The following is a 19,954-nucleotide window of genomic DNA, read 5'->3' on the forward strand; positions in this document are numbered from 1 at the left end:
CCTTGATACAAAGGCAGGATAAGGATATAAGACAGAAACTATATAATAATGACCATAACTTCCTGTTTCTTTAGATTATGTTCTTAATAAATTTTGCAGCAATATATATTTAATATTTATTGGTGTAGGCTGCCTTTTTGCCTTTTGTGTGAAGGAGCTCACAATGCAACACCTGTATCATAACAACAGCAATAAAAATACATATGTAAAATATCAGAAGATTCTATTTAAAAAAAAAAAAAAACCACTAGAAGAGATGTCCCAAAACATGCATCTTAGTGAATATTTTGGTAATCACTGCAATATATATCAAGACAATGTTTCTCAAACTGTGAATGCGGCCCCACTAGGTGGGTCAAGAACCAATTTCCGTTGGATCCCCATTCATTTCAATATTTTATTTTTAATCTATTAGACTTGATGACATGGTATAGACATGGTATACCATGGTACCATGGACTTGATGCTAGCAGGTATAACCCCTGCTAATTGGGTAAGTAACCCCTGCTAATTGGGTAAGAGGCACTTTTTCAAGTGGGTGCTCCTTTTTTTAGCAGGGGGAGAGTAACTGGCCCACCTCACCCCAGCACTGTCTGTTCTAGTGGCTGTCTGCTGGTATTCCTTGGCATCTTTTTAGATTGTGAGCCCTTTTGGGACAGGGAGCCATTTAGTTATTTGATTTTTCTCTGTAAACCGCTTTGTGAACTTTTAGTTGAAAAGCGGTATATAAATACTGTTATACTGTTATTAATAATAATAATGGTATGTGACTGCATTGATGAAATGTTACAGATCTATACTTTTAAGAGGCTACTCTGTATATGCTTTTAATGATGATAGTCAATATCATCATTATATATATCTTGGAACATACCAAGATCCAGGTCTACAGAGCTTGCGTCCTGAGTACACTTCTGTACTGCAGCGAGTCATGGACTCTTCGCTCACAACAGGAGAGGAAACTGAGCGCTTTCCACATGCGCTGCCTCCGACGCATCCTCGGCATCACCTGGCAGGACAAAGTTCCAAACAACACAGTACTGGAACGTGCTGGAATCCCTAGCATGTATTCACTGCTGAAACAGAGACGCCTGCGTTGGCTTGGTCATGTCGTGGAGACATTGTCGTGGAGACATAGCCAGGGAGACAGACCAGGGACAGACTGCACTTGCTCCCGGTGTGGAAGGGATTGTCACTCCCGGATTGGCCTTTTCAGCCACACTAGACACTGTGCCAGAACCACCTTTCAGAGCGCGATACCATAGTCTTTCGAGACTGAAGGTTGCCAATACAATATAATAGTCAATAGGGTTTACTCCTGGATACGTGTGATACGTGTAGCCTAGGATTGTTAAAAATTTTCCTGCTTGATGATGTCACTTCCAGTTATGAAATCACTGCTGGTGGGTGATATATTCTCATTCTAAAAAGTGGGTCCTGGTGCTAAACGTTTGGCAACCACTGCATTAAGATATACTGTACATATATGGCTCCAAAAAATAAGAACATCTGACACACACTGCAGAATTTCTGTGAAAATCCGAGGCCATGAGACAGAACATTTCATGCAAAAGATGGGACAAGGAGGGTTCACAGATCCCAATCTTTCCCTTCTGAGGCTAGTTTGACAAGCACAAGGAGCCAGTACTCTTCCGTGGTGCTGTCTTTCCTTTGAAATTCACCCCCTCCCCAAGAGGCTCAACACCACACCATCTGAAACAGCCTTTAAATGATGTATTTGCTTCAGTTTCTGAGTTTGATTGGTTAACTCTTGTTCCTGTTTGGCTGGCCCAGGGTGCTATCTGATTAGTAGATTTGGGACAGGTTGTAATGAGGCTTCCTGTGAGACAAAAGAGAAGCACCGGGGTTAGCTGGCTCCTGCGGGGCTGCTAGCTCCTTTTCTCGGGTCTCAGCAGACCAGATCTGTTCTGTTTCCCCAGCTGGAACCCAGTACACTGGAATTCTTTGCACTACTTTCCTGCATGCCACGCCCTAGCCACAAGAAGTACGGGAGGGGGCACGACACCCCATATCCGTGGATTCCATATCCGCAGATTCACTTATCCCCAGATTGGGTCTGCACCCCCGCAGAGGCAAGGGGAGCTCTACTCCAAGGCTTCCCCGAGCTTCGGCATGACTTATAAGGCATTAAGAACATCACTTCTGGTTTCACGGAGAAACTGGAAGTTACATTTTTTAACCTTAAGACTCGGTCTGAGCCTCGCAGAAGCCGTGGATGGATGTCCACAACCTCTGCTGGGCTCAGAGGATCCTCCAGAGACCACTCCCCTCGGGTCCGGAGGGTTGGGTGTTCAGATTCGGATTCGCCCATATCCGTGGTTTCACTTAACCGTGGGAGGTTCCGGAAAGAAAACCCTGCAGATATGGGGGCATATCTGTATAGACCAATGGTGAAATTATGACTAGGAGTTCTCCAAGAAGCAGCAAATGCTCCAAGTTGTTTCAGGCCTTTCTATGAAGGCCTTTTAGGGGACCTACATACTCTCATTGGCCAACTGAGGTGGGGTAGGAGAAGGAGCACTACCATGTGGGTCTGGGAGACAGTCAACTGGCCAATGGGAGCAAGGAGGAGAAGCTCCTGAAGGTTTCTCTCCATTTCTACCTTCTAAGGGAAGGATGAGTTGTTGCTGTCACCTGCCTGGAAAGCCATAGCCCTGCCCCTAGGTCCACAAAAACCTAGCACTGGACCTGAACACCCAAACTGCCAGTTATCAAAACCAGTGGTGGAACATTCTATAGCAGTGGTTATCAAACGTTTTAGCATTTGGGACCCACTTTTGAGAATGACAATCTGTCAGGACCCACCAGAAGTGATGTCATTAACCTGGAAGTGATATCATGGCCAAACGTGACATCATCAATTTAGGCTTCAAACCTACAATCAGCCAAAGGTCCCATTACACAGTGTGCTTTTGCTGTTATTTTGAATAGTTTGGAATCCAAATATTCTAGTTCAGAAGTAAAAGCAGAATACTGACTTGGATCCTTCTCCAACCACACAGCGTCCCCCTTTCCAACGTCCCATCTTCCAACCTATTCAGAGCAAAGCACCATGCCTCTCTCCCACAGGGAGCCTGTCTTGCCCAGCAGCTCTGTACCCTGTATTTACAGCTCTGTATTTTCAATGGCAGCTGAGCTGAGCTAGGCAGCGTAACCCACCTGAAATTGGCTTGTGACCCACCTAGTGGGTCCTGACCCACAGTTTGAGAAACACTGATCTATAGAAATGAACCAAGAAGGAAGAGTCTGAACTTCAAATTGAGATTGCCTGCACTAGCTTAAAGCCTTTATAAATTCAGATATGTGGTTCTTAGCTCTATATTCTGAAGATATTCCTCAGGAAAGTTTGGAAGAGCTTTGTCTTGGTTTTCTTCTTGCATTCTGAAAACCAAAGCTTGCTTCCTTTGTTTATTTTTAAATACAGGTTGAGCCTCATTATTTGCGTGGATTCTGTTCCAAGCACTCGTGTGGATGGCAAAAAAAGCACTATAGCAAATCAATTTAAAAAACAGTTTCTTTGCTCCTGTGATTTAAAAACAGCCTTGCTGACCTTTGTGATGTAAGATAAGAAGACATGTGATGTCTTGTGATGTCATTAAGACAATCCATAAATCAGTAATCCTCCAAGCTCTCAGAAAGGCACTTCACTCAGTCCCTCCCTTCACCAATGCAGTGATCACCTTTCTTTCACCTGCTCAGGGGGAAGGGAGGGGTCGACTGGAGAGAGAAGGATTGATGGACTGTCAGCCAGCTGCCCTCTCTCTCTCTCTCTCTCTCTCTCTCTCTCTCTCTCTCATTAACGAGGCTATTGTCAAAGGACTAAACTGATTTTAAAATTTTAAACTGATTTTTCCCCTTCTCCAGGGATCAGTACATTCCTTCTCATTTGCAGTGGCCATTCGTGTTGAGTCAAATCTGTGTATAAAAAATCCTTGTATAACAAGGCTGGACCTGTAGTGAGTTTCTAAAGCAAATTGATGAAGTACATGAAACAGCATGTAGCGAGAACTGAAAGCCAAAACACACATGATGCTTGAAGCTTCATTAACCCTTCCATCTTGTTTGTTTTTAACAGTAAAATAGAAGATGAAAAGGACTCTATATTAGCATTAAGGCCACAGTGCACAAGGAGGCAGAAATACTGTTATAAGAATCAGGAAGGACGTTTCAGTTGACTTCAGGATTATCAGACTGTCACTGGATTTGGGGGTTTGGGTTCCATTAAGGAACAGATCTGGAAAGAGTCCATGAAGAAATTTGAAAATAATGCAGAAAAGGCCCTAAGCTTGTTTAGGAGTCCAGCAAATGCTAATCATATCCTTGGTGCACAGAAGTATGTTCCAGAATACTGAATAAGCAGTGGCCTCAATTCTAGCCACCAGGTCCTCTACTGTCCCCTAATCTTTTTGCAGATATATTGCAGGCAGTAGGGAGAATCCAACCTTGGCTTCTAGGTCATAGCCTGCTCTGACTGGGAATGCATGGGCCTCTGGCATTATGGAAAATGTTGCTTCCAGGCATCTCAGTGTTACAAGCAGGCTGCAGTCACCTGCTTAATCATCAGGGATTAAGTACTTGGTGCTGCTTTTTCCTTCCTGTTAGCTAATCCTACAATAGTAGCAGGGAAGGTCTCAACTGTCATACAGGCTGCAGGTGGTTCTGGGGATTGGATGATTCTCAGTACATGGAAACAACGCAAAGAAGACTTGGAACCCCATCAACAGAGGTAGAACACGAGGGCCTATTCTTAAGTCATCCAGACTCCACACTGAGGTCCTATTAAAGAGAAGTCTGATCATGATTCTGACTTGTATTTAGTTAAGGAAAATGAATTAATGACAGAGTTGGAGGCCATTACAGGGTGGAGCAGTCAGCAACACAGCACTGAGAAAAAGGTGGAAGTACAGGGCTTGATTCTGCCACAGAGACACACATAGGCTGTTCTGTTCTTGTGCAAGAATACCACCAATTATTCCTGTTTATGCCACCCATGGTGCATCTATGGCTTAGAAGATACATAGACAAGATGCTGCAAATCCAACAGATACCATCTCCTTAAGCTGCAGGGAAGGGTGGCAAATTCAGGGAGATCCTGAGTACAGAGGAATTTGACACCCTGCTCCCACCTTTTCTGCTAATTATTCATACAGGCACTTTGAGGCCCAGGCTGCCCAGACTGCCTCTCAGCATTATGGGAAATGTGAGACACTACTGTCTACCTGTAGCTATGGGTGTGTTCCCTCTCATTATGGGCTAAGGAAATAACAGGCCAGTATTTGCAGATCAGAGGGAGTAGCATCTCAACAGATCAGAGGGAGTAGCTCTAGCATGATGTATCTTGTTTTTGCAAAATAACCATTGCCCACAAATCTCCAAACAAGATCCATAGGGGTCTTTTCATTATGTTTTGAATTAGATCCTCTGTATTTAGCCGTTATTCCTCCCTATTTCTAGTGCTGGAAGAATATTTGCTTCACAACATAATTCCAAGCAAAGCCACATTTCAAAACCAGTTCTACAAGGTTATGGTAGCAGACACATACACAGGGTGTGGGAGAGGTGCACAGGATGGAAGCCCATCAGCACCGAAGGCACTTGAATCACACCGACACCAGTCCTCGATGACATCCCCACTGCCCGAGCACCACAAGGAACTCATGGTGGCCTCTTGCAGCAGCTGAGAAAGAAAGAGAAAAAGTGTTACCAAAAAGGGCTGTTTTGTATAGGGGAATAATTACACTGCCCTTATTGGAAACTTCAGGACCATAGGCTGGATAACAAGACGGCGTAATGCAGAGAAATTCCCTTTTAGCTTAAGGAGGAGACTGAAAAAAGATAACTTTTAATAAATATTAAATTAATATTTTATTACAAAAACACACAGGTAAACATAATGCACATGAAAAAGGGTAAGTATATGTTTCTTGGTTTCTAGTACTTGCATCTAGTGTACCTAGCTTTATGGTGGTTGCATGTGAAAAGTATTTGGTGTATCCGAGGAAATTAGAAAGGGAACGGTTGTAGGGAAGGATTTTAGGGGTCCCTGGTCTGCCAAACCCAGTTGCTAACGGAAGATGGGGAGAGAAGGGGGAAAAAGGGGGGGGGAGAAGGGAAAGAGTTTCAGGCACCAGATAGTTACCTGTCCTGCAGAGCAGTTGAGGGGGGGGGTCCTGTGAAGGAGACCCTCTGCCTTGGAGGGCAAGCCAGAGAGAGAGCATGTGGCATCCAGCCCTCTCTTAAAAGGGGTTTTTGCTGACCTGGAGCTGACCTGGATGTGACCTAGAGCTGACCTGGATGTGCTTGCTTACTACACACAGTGGGGTACGTGGAATATGTAAAACATTGAAAGGATTATCAGCAAAATTCAATAGAGTCAAATGACTGTCTTCCTAGCTGGGGGAACTTACAATACAGTAACCCAGGAAAGCAGTTCAAATCTGCATAAGCAGTGATTGAGTTAAAACAATACAATGAATAGGAGACACTTAAACAATGATTTACTATGCAAGACTTCCTCCTAGAGAGGTGGACATTGTAACCATGAGCTTGTGGCTTGACCTGATTGTGACCTGTGTGTTGAGGTTTAATGCGTTTGCATAAACAGTGATTGGATTAGGAGACACTTTTGCATAAACAGTGATTGGGTTAAAACAATACAATGCCATGAGCTTGTAGCTTGACCAGAGTTTTTGGAAGTTTGGCCTGTGAGAAGTTTTTGTAACATAACCAGATATAGAGATAAAATTACAACTAAAAGGAAAAAGGGGATTTTCACGTAAAAAAGAAAGCACAGGAAGACCATCAAGAACAAAGAAGTTGTCAAAGGCTGGAAAAAAAAGCTTCAAAGTTGGTTGTCCTATTTGTTGCTGCATCCTACCAGAAGCCTTGAAGAAGAAGATGATGGTGGTGGTGGTTACAACACTCCACATTGTGGCTGTGTGCTATTTGCCATCTTCAACTGCATGATGCATTGCCCTCACTCTGATTGGCTACATGATGTCATATAGTCAATGAGATTTGACTATGAGACAAAGCCAAATAAGACTCCAAGGGCAATGCGCTCAGGACTCATTTAGGGTCCAAATACAAAGCAGGGAGAAGGCACTTTACCTGACCCTGAAGAACTAGGACAGCATAGCATCTAACTGGCAGCAGGATGCAGGGAGAAGTATAATCAGAGATCTGGATAATGGGACACTGCTGCTGATAGGATTTACAGGTCTCAGAACATATGGAAGTGAATGAGTTAGGCCTTTGGAGTATATACAACTGACACTAGATACCCAGGACAGGTATCTAGTAGCCACAGGACATTTGTCCCTCGTGTATAATTAATATACACACATGCCCTACAGCCTTGTCTCACTGTAAATACAAGTCAGGTTCTAGACAACTAAGAAGCCTAACCAAAGGGAACCACATGCAGCTTAAGGACCCCAATCAATACAGCAATATCTTGACTTTCATCACAGCTTTTTCACCCGTTTTCAATTAAAACCACATTTCAAATTTCTCTTTCATCCAATTTCACCCAACTGGCCACAATATTCATTTTTCTTTTATTTCTGTTTATTTAGATTTTACCCACATGTGGCTGCAATTCTATACACACTTTCCTTAGGAAAGTCCTATTTTGTCCTATTAAGCACAATGGGATTTTCTTTTGAGTAGATGCACATAGGATTGTGCTGTGTGTTATATAGCTAGTCATTTACATTTTTCACTGACCAAAATAAATTTGCAAGCTAAAGAAGGTTATGCTTTGACAGTCAACCATTTTTTACTTTCATTCATGCTCTGGTCCTTAACAAGACAAACATGCAAGGTATTGCTGTACTACTTTTTTCAAAATAGACAAGGTCAATGGAGGTGGAAAGGGAGCCCACAGAAATTATGCTTAGGAATGTGGCTCACTTCTAGTGCAGGTGAAGGAACAAAACAGTCCTAAAGGAACACAGTTAGAACTGCTTGCAGGACTGAGGAGTGGTAAACAAGATGAATGGTATGTGTGAGTGTCACGAAACACTTCATTCTCCTCTTCCCTCAAATTTTCAATTTGCACTGAAATGTTTCTTTTAGAATGTTTGGTCAGTAATGCTGTACAGGAATAATTACATTAGAGCAATGATTCATAAGGGAACGACCCCCATCTCTGAACTTGCTGCCCCTGGGCCATTGCTTATCCTGTTGGTTTTTCCCCAGAATGATGGGGAAAGCATCTCAATCCCTCAATCTTTCTAGCCTCCTTCTATCTGACCCCAACAAGGACCTGGCTTCTGATAAGCCCAGGCAACTTTTCCCGCAGGGGCCAAGCAAGTCAGAAGTGGTCCCTTTTCCAGACTCAGTCCAACGTGTTCTGGATAGGGAATGGAGTAAACCAGGGCAGTTAAAGCACAGTTCCAGGTTAATTGGTAGACTGTACTCTCTACCGGACATGGTGATGCAATCCCTCAAGGTTCCCCTGGTGGATGCGCCCATTGTGGCCCTTTCCTCCTGTGCAGTATTGCCCTCGGAGGGGGAGAGTGGTCCTAAAGATAGCTGCAATAAGAGGGTGGATTCCTCCTTCAAGAAAAGTTTCGAATCCTCCTCCTTTGCATTCAGAGCCGCAGCCTCCAACTCAATCATGCCTACCTTCTCAACTCAATCATGACTAATCATGCCAGGCTGCCTATCTTTGGGCAGAGGATCTAGCTGAGACAGAGAGGGGTCTATCCAAGAAGGCCAAGACCTGCCTTAAGAAGATCTCCCTGGTAGCAGCCTTCACCGCTGAGTCTTCTTTCGATGCAATGCAACAATGCAAGAGCCATGGCCTCCAATGCAGTCGCCAGGTGTAACATCTAGCTCCACCACTGGGATGGCGATGCCGGCTCTGTGTCCAGGCTGGTAGGCATTTGTTTTGAGGGCTCCAAATTGTTTAGCCAGGCCTTGGATCCATTGCTGGTAGAGAACAAGGACAAATGAGAGGTACTTCCATCAATCAAAAAGGATCCTCCCAAGGGGAATAGTTCCTTTCATTCCTTCAGCAGCGGTCCTCACAGACATGACCAGTCCCATCAAAAATCCAGGTCTAGGTGGACAAATGCCCGACTCTTCCCTAGAGGCAGATTCTCCTCCAACAGAGAACAGGCTACATCCAAGCCCTCCAAGGACCTAAGGGGGGCATGATGCCAGGCCAGGAGACTCCCCCTGCCATATCGAGGGGTGCCTCCTTGGATTCGCAGACTGCTGGCGGGCTATCACCTCCAAAGCCTGGCTGGTCCAGACTGTCTTGCAAGGATACTCCTTAGAATTTGCCAGTCATCCACGGACCAGGTTTTGGCAAGTCCCAATTTCCAGGGACCCTTCCAAACACCAACAGAAGCTGCAGGCTATCCAACACTGCTGGATATCTGGGCGATAGAGCCAGTTCCACAGAACCAAAGGGGCAAGGGTGTACTTGGTGTTCTTCCTGGTCCCGAAGAAGAACAGGGACATGAGAACCATATTAGACCTCAAGAGGCTGAACCGCTTCTTAGTCAAGAAGAGGTTCAAGATGGAGACCATCATGGCCGCCCTAGAGGAAGGGGACTTCATGACTTCCATAGACCTATCTGAGGCCTATCTACATGTTCCTATCCTTCCCTGGCATCGCCAATATCTCAGATTTTGTTCTGAGAGACACCATTTTCAATACAGAGCTGTCCGTCCCCTTCAGTCTCATGGAGGCAACCTGTGTCTTTACGAAAATCTTCATGGCTCTGGTGGCATCCCAGAATTGGTGGCTCTGGTGGTATCCCAGATACGGAAATTTCTCTCTTCCCATATCTCAATGATATCCTAATCAAATCCCCCTCCTTTGTCCGTGTGGAGAGGGATCTTCAGACCACTCTGCAGGTACTGTGTCGACACAGATTTGTTGTCAACAAGAAGAAAAGCTCCCTGACTCCACGACAATTGGAACACATGGGCCTTCTAATGTACACCAAGAAGTTTCACATTTCTCTCTCTCCAGAACGCCAACGTTCTCTAGTAACTCTGCTCCAACACACGAGGTCAGCACAAAGTGCACCTGGAGCTGGCCTCCCTTCTGGGTCTAATGGTGTCTTGCCAGGAAATGGTGGATTGGTCCAGGTTCCACCTTCGCCCCTTGCAGGAACTGCTCAGACCATTCTTACACCTCATAGAATGCATGACCACAGTGCCCGTTCAGGTCACAGATCATCTGCATGCCTGCCTGGATTGGTGGCTCAAGGCTATCCAGAGGAATCAGCCTGGACCTTCCATGCAGATAGTTGCCACTGATGTGAGCCTCCTCGGTTGGGGAGCACATGTCCAGAACAACCTGGCTCAGGGGACGTGGTCCCCAGAGGAACATAGGCACAGCATCATTTGGCTCGAACGCACAATCCGTCTAGCCCTCATGAGGTTCAGTTCCACCCTACAGGGAGCGCATGTTCTGGTTCAGATGGACAACACAACAGCAAAGGTGTATGTCAACCGCCAGGGGGTCACGCGGTCAAGAGGCTGCTCTCCTGTTCAAATAGGCAGAAGGGCACCTGGCCTCTCTGAAGGCGGAGTACCTAGCAGAACTTCCAACATGGCTGTAGACTGGCTCAGTCATCAGATACTCAACAAGGCAGAGTGGCAGCTTCATCCCAAGGTCTTCTCCCTGATTGCCAGGCAGTTCGGCACCCCGATTCTGGACCTCTTCGCCACCAGGGAAAATTCCCAGACCGCAGACCGTATTCCCAGACCGTATAGTGGCCAGGTTGGCCACTTGCTGTGAAGAGCGTCCACACCTTCTGCCCCTGAGAAGGCAGACCTTGCAAAGTTGCAAAGTTCTTTGCAAGGTCTGCCTTCTCAGGGGCAGAAGGTGTGGACGCTCTTCACAGCAAGTGGCCAACCTGGCTACTATACGACTTCCCACCTCTTCTACTGATTCTGGCCACGCTCAGGAGGATCAGGCAGTTCCAGGTAGAGTTCATACTAGTTGCTCCTTACTGGCAGACCTTGGTTCCCAGGAATCCTGGCCCTAGCCACCGATCTGGGTTGGGCCTTGCCGTCCAGGCCGGACCTGTTGAGTCAGGGTCCCCTGCTACCTCCAAGACCAGACATGTTCCTCCTGATGGCTTGGCGTTTCAGCGGGAGGAGCTAGTTAAGAAGGATTATTCTGAGGGCATACTTAACACCCTTTTAGCATCCAGGAAGGTCTCCACTAATAAGGTTCCACGTGGAAGAAGTTCTGCCACTGGTGTACCGATCAGGGAGTGGAATCTACCAAACCCAAGTTCAAGCATATTCTGGCGTCCCTCCAGGATGGGATAGAAAAAGGCCTTAGCACCTTTTAGATGCCAACTCTTAGATGCCAAGTGGCCACGCTTAACAGCATCCTGGGGGCAAGGGCGCATTTCCCTTGTCAAGTGCTTTCTCAGGGGAGTGGCTCTGATCAACCCTCCCGTAGTTCATAGATTTACCACCTGGGACCTTGGGGTAGTTCTCAGGGCAATGATGGGTCCTCCTTTTGAACCTCTTGCCAAAGCATTCTTGAAAGACTTGACACTTAAAACTCTCCTTGTAGCGGTGACCTCAGCCAGGAGGGTTTAGGTGCTGAGCTCCTTTTCTGTCAATCCCAACCTTTTGTGTCTTTCACAGGAATAAGTTGGTCCTCTGACCAGATCCTTCTTTCCTCCCAAAGGTGTACACTCTATATCGTGCTCAAGAGTTGGTGTTGCCCTCTTTCTGTACCAACCTGGTCCATTCCAAGGAGAGGGCCTGGCACTCCCTGGATGTGCGTAGGGCCCTACGTTACTATATGGAGCCATTTAGTTATTTGATTTTTCTCTGTAAACCGCTTTGTGAACTTTTAGTTGAAAGGCGGTATTTAAATACTGTTGTTAATAATAATAATAATAATAATAATAATAATTTGTCACCACTCGGGCTTCGGCTCCATCCCTGTCAAGATGGTTAAAATTCAGGAGGCTTTCAAGACCTCCCAGTGGGAGCCCCTCAGGGAATCACAGCCCATTCAACTAGGGGGGCAGCAACCTTGGCAGCCTTTGAAAGGGTAGCTTCCCTAGAAGAGATCTGCCAGGCAGCTACCTGGACCTCTCCCAACTTCTTCACCAGGCACTATAAAATAGATGTGCCAGCCTTAGCTGAGGTCACATTTGGGAGAAGTGTGCTTCAGAGGGTGGTGCCGCAGTGAGGGACGCCATGACCTCCCCACCTGGGTCAATATGGTGCTGTGGCATATCCCACACAGTGAAGAATGCCCCCCTTCCCAGTCCAGAGAAAAAAGGAATTCCTTACCAGGGAATATCCCGTTCTTGGAAGGGAAAGGGGGGGCATTCTGCCCACCCTTCGGGGTCACGGCAGCCTTTCACTGTTGGATCCTGCATCACAGTCTAGTCAGTTAGGGTTTCCTGAGGCCAGGATCCTGTTCTCAACTGTTATGGGCTCTTTTCCAGTTCAGTTATATGTGCAGAACCCCTTTTGTTTTTCTGCCTTTTTTCCTTTATCTCCTGCCAGGGTGTTTTCACCCAGTAGTTTTTTCTAGTTATAGAAGCAGCAGGCCGCGAGATGGTGTCAGCACGACATATCATCCTGTTGAAGGTGGATCTCAAACCTTTGCTCTGCAGTCCAGGACTGGGCTGGGATGCCCTCCCACCAGAGGAGGAAGCACCAATCAAATTCGGCCCTGTCTCATGTGGTGGGAGGGGCATACCCCACACAGTGAAGAATGCCCCCCTTCCCCTTCCTTCCCAGGTAAGGAATTCCATTTTTTTCTGTGCTCCCAAAGGCTTCTGGTGGGCCACTGTGAGATACAGGAAATTGGGCCCTTGGCCTGATCTAGTAAGGCTCTAGTAATGTTCTTATCACTTCTTATTTTGAGAACCATTAATCAAAATTCAGTGCTTCCACAAATAACTAGTTGCTCACCCTCTGGGTTTGATTGTTGGTGACCAGCTCATAGATGGGTGCTGCTTTGGTGACCTCCAGGAGGATGGGTTCAGTCAGAGCATCTGGGCGAGAGGTCACATGGCATAAAGGGCAGGAAGATGGGCAGCGGCCTCTGCTTTGGCATTCCATGCGCACACCAGCAGCCATGCGCTTAGTTCCTGACTCTGAGAGGCTGGCAATGTACTCTGGAAAAGTGAGGACCCTGGGATCTCGCTCACGCTCCTCAGATTCATCAGAAGGAGAGTTACCTGCAAGCAACAAAAGTAGGTAGAATCAGGACACAGAGGAGTAACGATCACTTCTCATTATAGAGCTCCAGAGACATAAAACACTGAGCAGAGACTGCACCAATATGGGTGAGACCACTCACAGGAACCAGGCATATATTTCAGCTTAGAGCACAGCTACACTAATTATTTTTTATTTCATATTCACATCTAAAAATGACACCCAATTTAAAAAAGATCCTGTCAATATGTAATGCTTGTTATAACTATTAGGGATACAACCATCAAAGAATCCTTTGTAGTTTACAGTTTGATGAGAGCGCTGTGATTCAGGGATGGGAAAGTCCAGCGTGGCGCAACTCAAGTTGAGTCTAGAGTCACTGCCCCCACAACTTGACTTGAAAATGAGTCTTAAAGGAGGCAGTTTCCAAGTCACTGAGTTACCCTCCTGCAACTCGATAGGACTCAAGTCGAGTCGCTCCCTTTCTTTAAAAAGCCTGCCACAGCTCTGCAGAGGGAAACGGGGTTGCTGCCAGGCTATGTGCATGCTTTGGCGTTCTTTCAACTCTCGCCCGCCGTCCCCGCCCACCCCAATGTCTGGCAGCAGCACAGAACACACCAATCCTTTCCCTTTCTCATGCAATCCCGCCCAGCCGTGACAAAAGAAAACCCCCCTTCACTCCACGGACATGGCAGGGAGCAAGGGTGCAGGCAGGAGGGCATGGGGGAGCATTAGCCGAGCGAGTGAGGAAAAGTCTGCTGCAGCTCCATGGGGGGAAACGGGTCTGTGCTGGGCTGTAGGCATGTCTCAGCGTTCCCTTTAAACCACTGGTTCCTAACCTGTGGTCCGGGAACCAGAGATGGTCCACGAGACTCTGAGAAGTGGTCTGCAAGGTCTCAGGAAAAAAATCACCTTTCCTAGCACAGCAAGACACTGGAAGTGATCAATCTCCTGTGTACCACCAAAGAGGGCAGAGAATGGACTGTCCACAGCCACAACCATTGAAGTGTCAGCTGTGGCTGTGAGCAGGCCATTCTCTCCGATAGTCCATGGGGGAGCGCTTGGGAGTCACACAACCAGAGAAGGTGAAGACCAGACTCTCCACAGCCACAAATGGTCCATGACAAATTTTTGCCTCAGTGGTTCGCAGGCTTCTAAAGGTTGGGAACCACTGCTTTAAACATTCACCCACTCCATCCCACCTCTCCATCCCACCTGTCAGGCAGCAGTGCAGAACGTACCCACCTCTTCTGCAACAGAAAATGCAGCTGAAAAACCAGCAGGAGGATGACAAGGAAACTCTGCCAAGAGAGACTTGCACAAAAGTGTAGGTGATCATCATCCCACTGTGTCATCATCCCACTGTGCCCACCTCCATCCCACCTGTCAGGCAGCCGTGTGGAATGTGCTGACCCGGCCCCTTCCCTTTCTTGTGCCACATAAAATGCAGCTGAAAAAAGTAGTGTGCCCTGTAGTGCCCTGTAGTGTGTTTTTAAATGTTTTTATCTGTTTGTATTAATGTTTTTTAAATTCTATTGTTTTTTAATATGTTGTTAGCCGCCCTGGGTCCCGTTAGGGAGAAGGGCGGGATAAAAATAAAGTTTTATTATTATTATTATTAAAACAGCAGGATGACTACAAAGAAACTCTGCCAAGAGAGACTTGTCAAAAGTGTGGGTGATATAAAATAGTTGCTGGAATTGTATTTATTAGAGCGTATGAACTGGTAAAATCTGCTTGGAAAACCTAGACTGAAAACCCAGGCTTTAGGAAGCCCCTTGAGAAAGGAGAATGAAAGTGAATCCTTAGACAGGAGAAAAACTGAATTGTTTCATATGTTGGTATGGCCCGATTCACAAATTACAGTACCCCGCATTTCTGGCAAGCTGACAGGCTGCTTCACTGAACAGAAAAAGCACACAGAATGACAGTAAAAACAACATTTTACAGCCCAGATAAATATTTCTGCAAGTAAGGTGAGAGGGTGCAGGATGGACCTGGTGGAAGCCCACAGGTAAGCCCCTATCAGCTTAGCCACAGAACAGGCAGGCTGAATCCAGGTGGTTGGGGAGAGAGAGACATGCTGCTGTTCTGGCACACCGACTGGCAGTTACTTTCCAGGTATGTTTCTAGAAGAACGGAGGAGGGTTCTGGGGGGGCCAAAGTACCCACCATCCAATTCATCCAGGCATCCCATGAGAACTCCAGCAGTTCTATAGCCTCATTACTGCTGCCTGGCCAGTGTGTGCACAGTGTAGCTCAGAAACACACCTTTGGTCTGAATGGAATTGGTCTGCTGACCTGTAGTGTGGACCGGAGGCAGGGGGAATCCAGTGTCGCAGTGGTGTGGGTCACACATGCCTCTGGTCTTCCAGAAAAGACAGGCTGACCTGTAGTGTGGACCGGAGGTGTCAGAGGGTTGCTTCACCCACCCCAGCCTCACCTGCACCCCCACAATCAGCAGCAGCACAAGAGAGAGCATTTGCTTCCTTGCCTGCCTGCCACCAGCATGGCCAGGCCCTTAAGGCTGGAGAGGGCACTACACTGGTGGTGGTACTGCTACTGGCACCAGATGGTGGCAGACCTGGCTCCACAGACCCCATCAGGCAGGCAGCTCAATCAACGGAGGCAAGTTGGAGACAAATAGTGCATGCTGCTGCACACTAGGCAAGCATATACCGCATCTGTCAGTGCCTGGGATTATCAGGCAGATCTCCAACCTAGGCCGGGGTGGCAGCAAGTCAAATGTTATTGGGCTTACAGGAGGCAACTTGCTTTCATTTCCAGAAGACAGGAGGGGTATACTACTCTGATACATATGGTGGTGAGAGAGGGGGAGCGGGCAGAGAAACACAACATCACTATCTATATTTCACCACAATACTGACCGGCTATGACCCACAGGGAGGTGTCAGAGCTCAGACAGGCCAAAAGGGAAGCTTCATGAGAGCTGCTGGAGACAAGCTGTATGTTGCTAGTGGAGCACCCAATGTACAGGCTGCCTCCTTTAAGGAAGAAAGGAGGAGTGTTCTCTCCTCCGAGATGGGGGTCAAAGTACCCACTATCTAGGCATTCAATGACAGCCTATTCCAAGACATGAGACAACCCTCTGTATGTCAAGCAACCAGAGCAGCACACAGGTTAAAAATGACACATATGACTTGGAGCTGCCTGGCCACCATGTGTGTTGTGCCTCTCAGAGACATAACTCTAGTCCGAACGGAATGGTCCACTGACCTGCAATATGGACCATAGGCAAGGGAAAGCCAGTGTCCCAGTGACACAGCTCAGACATGTCTCTGGTCTTCCAGAAATGACAGGTTGACATTGTGACAGGCTGGCTCCAGTGTGGACTGGAGGCAGGGGGGAGACAAATGACCCAGTGGCATTGCTCAGACACATCTCTGGACTTCCAGAAATGCTGGACAGCCTGTAGTGTGGACTGGAGGTGGGGGGGTGCCTGTGTCCCTGTGGCGGGGCTCAGACACACCTCTGGTCTTCCTGAAATACCAGGCAGCCTGAAGAGTGAAACAGAGGTGGAGGGAGCCTATGTTCCCATGGTGTAGCTCAGATACGCCTCCAGTCTTCCTGAAACAGCAGGGTACCTGTAGGGTACCTGTAGGTACCTGTAGGGTACCTGCCGGGGCCAAGGGGGAGCTATGTTGCCCACGATATGATTCAACACAACAGGATATGACACAATGTGATATGATAAGATTCAATACGATTAAATATGATACAATAAAACAAGATCCGGTACGATTAAATCCAATATGATATGACACAATTCAATAGGAAGGAAGGATCAAGCGGGGAGACAAAGACAACCAGAAGCTGAAGGAGTGGACCCCCTTTAGCAACCAGCATACCCCTGTGGTGAAGAGACAACACTTAACCCTACACATTACAATATCATCTCCCCATCAAGGTGGCTCAACAGCAAGGGGTCAGAGCCAGTGGACCTGTGAAATACACAGTACTGAATGTTCAGATAGGGTTCCACAGACAGGGGATCTGGTATTTCTGGAACACATACAGGAGGGGTGTGCTAGCACCATTCAATAGGAAGGGAGGATTGATGAGGTGGGCAGACCACGACAACCAGTAGCCAAAGCCAGTCAGTTCTCCTGTAATACATACAGGAAGGGTATGTGGGGAGAAAACCACCCACATAAGGACAGCTCATGACAAACAGACAACAACAGGCTGATTCTGGAAAGACAGGAGGGTGTCACATACTCCCTGCCTTTCCCAGGGAGCAGCTGAGCTCTTGGGTTCAGCTGGGACCCTGCACATGATTATACACTTGAATAATGCAGACCTCAGCACAATGAACCAGGCCCACATTGCGACAGCCTGGCTGGACAGATGCCCACTAGGTGGGGTGAAAGCCCAGGAGAAGAATACAGTCAGAGAGGAGGCAGGGAGAAAGCCCAGGAGGAAGCAGGCAGAAAGCCCAGGAGGAGGCCAGTCAGAGAGGAGGCAGGGAGAACAATGGTGACCATTGCTGACACCAGCTTGTCCACCACAGCAGAGCTTTAATGGAGGAGAAGGGCGAAGACCTGGGATGCCCCTCTCCTGCAAGTCACCCACTATTATACTAAAATGAACATGTCAGACATGAGCAGTCAGACATGGGTGACACTACTCCCAGAACAGTTCTGTTTATTAAAGAGCCACACAACCACTGCCTGATAGTCAGGAAAACTTAGTTCCATTGCATTTGAGGAAGACAATCTTCTCTAGGAGATCCTCCCCCAGGCTGCTGCAATGGGGCCTCATCACCAGGCCTCCTTGGCTGAAGACCCACTTGATGGGGGAAAACCTGACAGGAACCAGGAATAGGCTGAAAGCAGCTGTGCTAAGAAGGCACAGTTACCCGCAGTGACTTCTCCAGAACTGCAACACTGGGATGGGAAAGAGCATTCTATTTCTGCAGGTCATCTCATGCTTAAAAGTGACAGTGCTGAAGGAGGTGGTGGCAGCATTGGTGTGGGGATTCTCATTGTCCAGGAGGTTTTCATAGTATTAGATGGAGGAAGGAGGTGCAGGTTCTCTTTGGGGGAGCTAGAATGCTGGTGTCACGGCCTCCCTTGCTGGTCTTGGTGGACTGCGTAACCTCTTCTGAGTATTTGAACAATGAGTGCACAGAACTGCTGGAGTTTGGAGACCACCTTCTCTGTCACCGGGGATGTGTCTTTCTCTTGGTCACTAATCATGCGCAGCCACCAGAAGAGGAAGATAGTGTCCAGCACGGCAGCCATGAAGTACAGGTAGTTGTGTAACTTGCGTGGCTTCTCCCCTGGACCCTGTGGCATGGTCATCAAACTGGCAATCACTAGAATGCTGCCAAAGTGGTCCTCCATGCTCATAAGAACATAAGAACAGCCCCACTGCATCAGGCCATAGGCCCATCTAGTCCAGCTTCCTGTATCTCACAGCAGCCCACCAAATGCCCCAGGGAGCACACCAGACAACAAGAGACCTCATCCTGGTGCCCTCCCCTACATCTGGCATTCTGACATAGCCCATTTCTAAAGTCAGGAGGTTGCACATGTACATCATGGCTTGTAACTCATAATGGATTTTTCCTCCAGAAACTTGTTCAATCCCCTTTTAAAGGCGTCCAGGCCACATCCTGGGGCAAGGAGTTCCACAGACCAACTACACGCTGAGTAAAGAGATACATTTTCTTTTGTCCGTTCTAACTCTCCCAACACTCAATTTTAGTGAATGTCCCCTGGTTCTGGTGTTATGTGAGAGTGTAAAGAGCATCTCTCTATCCACTCTGTCCATTCCCTGCATAATTTTGTACGTCTCAATCATGTCCTCCCTCAGGCACCTCTTTTCTAGGCTGAAGAGGCCCAAACGCCGTAGCCTTTCCTCATAAGGAAGGTGCCCCAGCCCAGTAATCATCATTTAGTCGCTCTCTTTTGCACCTTTTCCATTTCCACCAAGTCTTTTTTGAGATGTGGCGACCAGAACTGAACACAATACTCCAGGTGTGCCCTTACCATAGATTTGTACAACAGCATTATAATATTGGCCGTTTTGTTCTCAATACCTTTTCTAATGATCCCAAGCATAGAACTGGCCTTCTTTACTGCTGCCGCACATTGGGTCGACACTTTCATCGACCTGTCCACCACCACCCCAAGATCTCTCTCCTGATCTGTCACAGACAGCTCAGAACCCCTCGCCTATATCTAAAGTTTTGATTTTTTGCCCCAATGTGCATGACTTTACACTTACTGACATTGAAGCGCATCTGCCATTTTGTGCCTATTCTGCCAGTCTGGAGAGATCCTTCTGGAGCTCCTCACAATCACTTCTGGTCTTCACCACTCAGAAAAGTTTGGTGTCGTCTGCAAACTTTGCCACCTCACTGCTCACCCCTGTCTCCAGGTCATTTATGAAGAGGTTGAAAAGCACCGGTCCCAGGACAGATCCTTGGGGCACACCGCTTTTCACCTCTCTCCATTGTGAAAATTGCCCATTGACACCCACTCTCTGCTTCCTGGCCTTCAACCAGTTCTCAATCTGTCCTCTAATTCCCTGACTATGGAGTTTTTTTAGTAGCCGATGGTGGGGGACCGTGTCAATGCCTTCTGAAAGTCCAGATATATAATGTCTACAGGTTCTCCCGCATCCACATGCCTGTTGACCTTTTCAAAGAATTCTATAAGGTTCGTGAAGCAAGACTAACACTTACAGAAGCCATGCTGATTCTCCCTCAGCAAGGCCTGTTCGTCTATGCATTTTC

The 19,954-nt window shown here is 47.3% G+C and overlaps 1 protein-coding gene across 1 annotated transcript in view; it reads right to left on the reverse strand.

The window, feature by feature from the left end:
- The window catches only part of ASTN1 (astrotactin 1), a 319,088-nt gene that overhangs the window by 7,503 nt on the left and 291,631 nt on the right, over positions 1-19,954 (reverse strand). Inside the window, exons 17-18 of the mRNA XM_066624531.1 lie at positions 12,943-13,211; positions 5,565-5,698 (exon numbers count right to left, since the gene is read on the reverse strand). Of these exons, the coding sequence (XP_066480628.1) occupies positions 5,565-5,698; positions 12,943-13,211 (403 nt within the window). The remainder of the gene's footprint in view (positions 1-5,564; positions 5,699-12,942; positions 13,212-19,954) is intronic.

Source organism: Tiliqua scincoides, chromosome 4, assembly GCF_035046505.1.
Source record: "Tiliqua scincoides isolate rTilSci1 chromosome 4, rTilSci1.hap2, whole genome shotgun sequence".
Lineage (NCBI taxonomy): Eukaryota > Metazoa > Chordata > Lepidosauria > Squamata > Scincidae > Tiliqua > Tiliqua scincoides.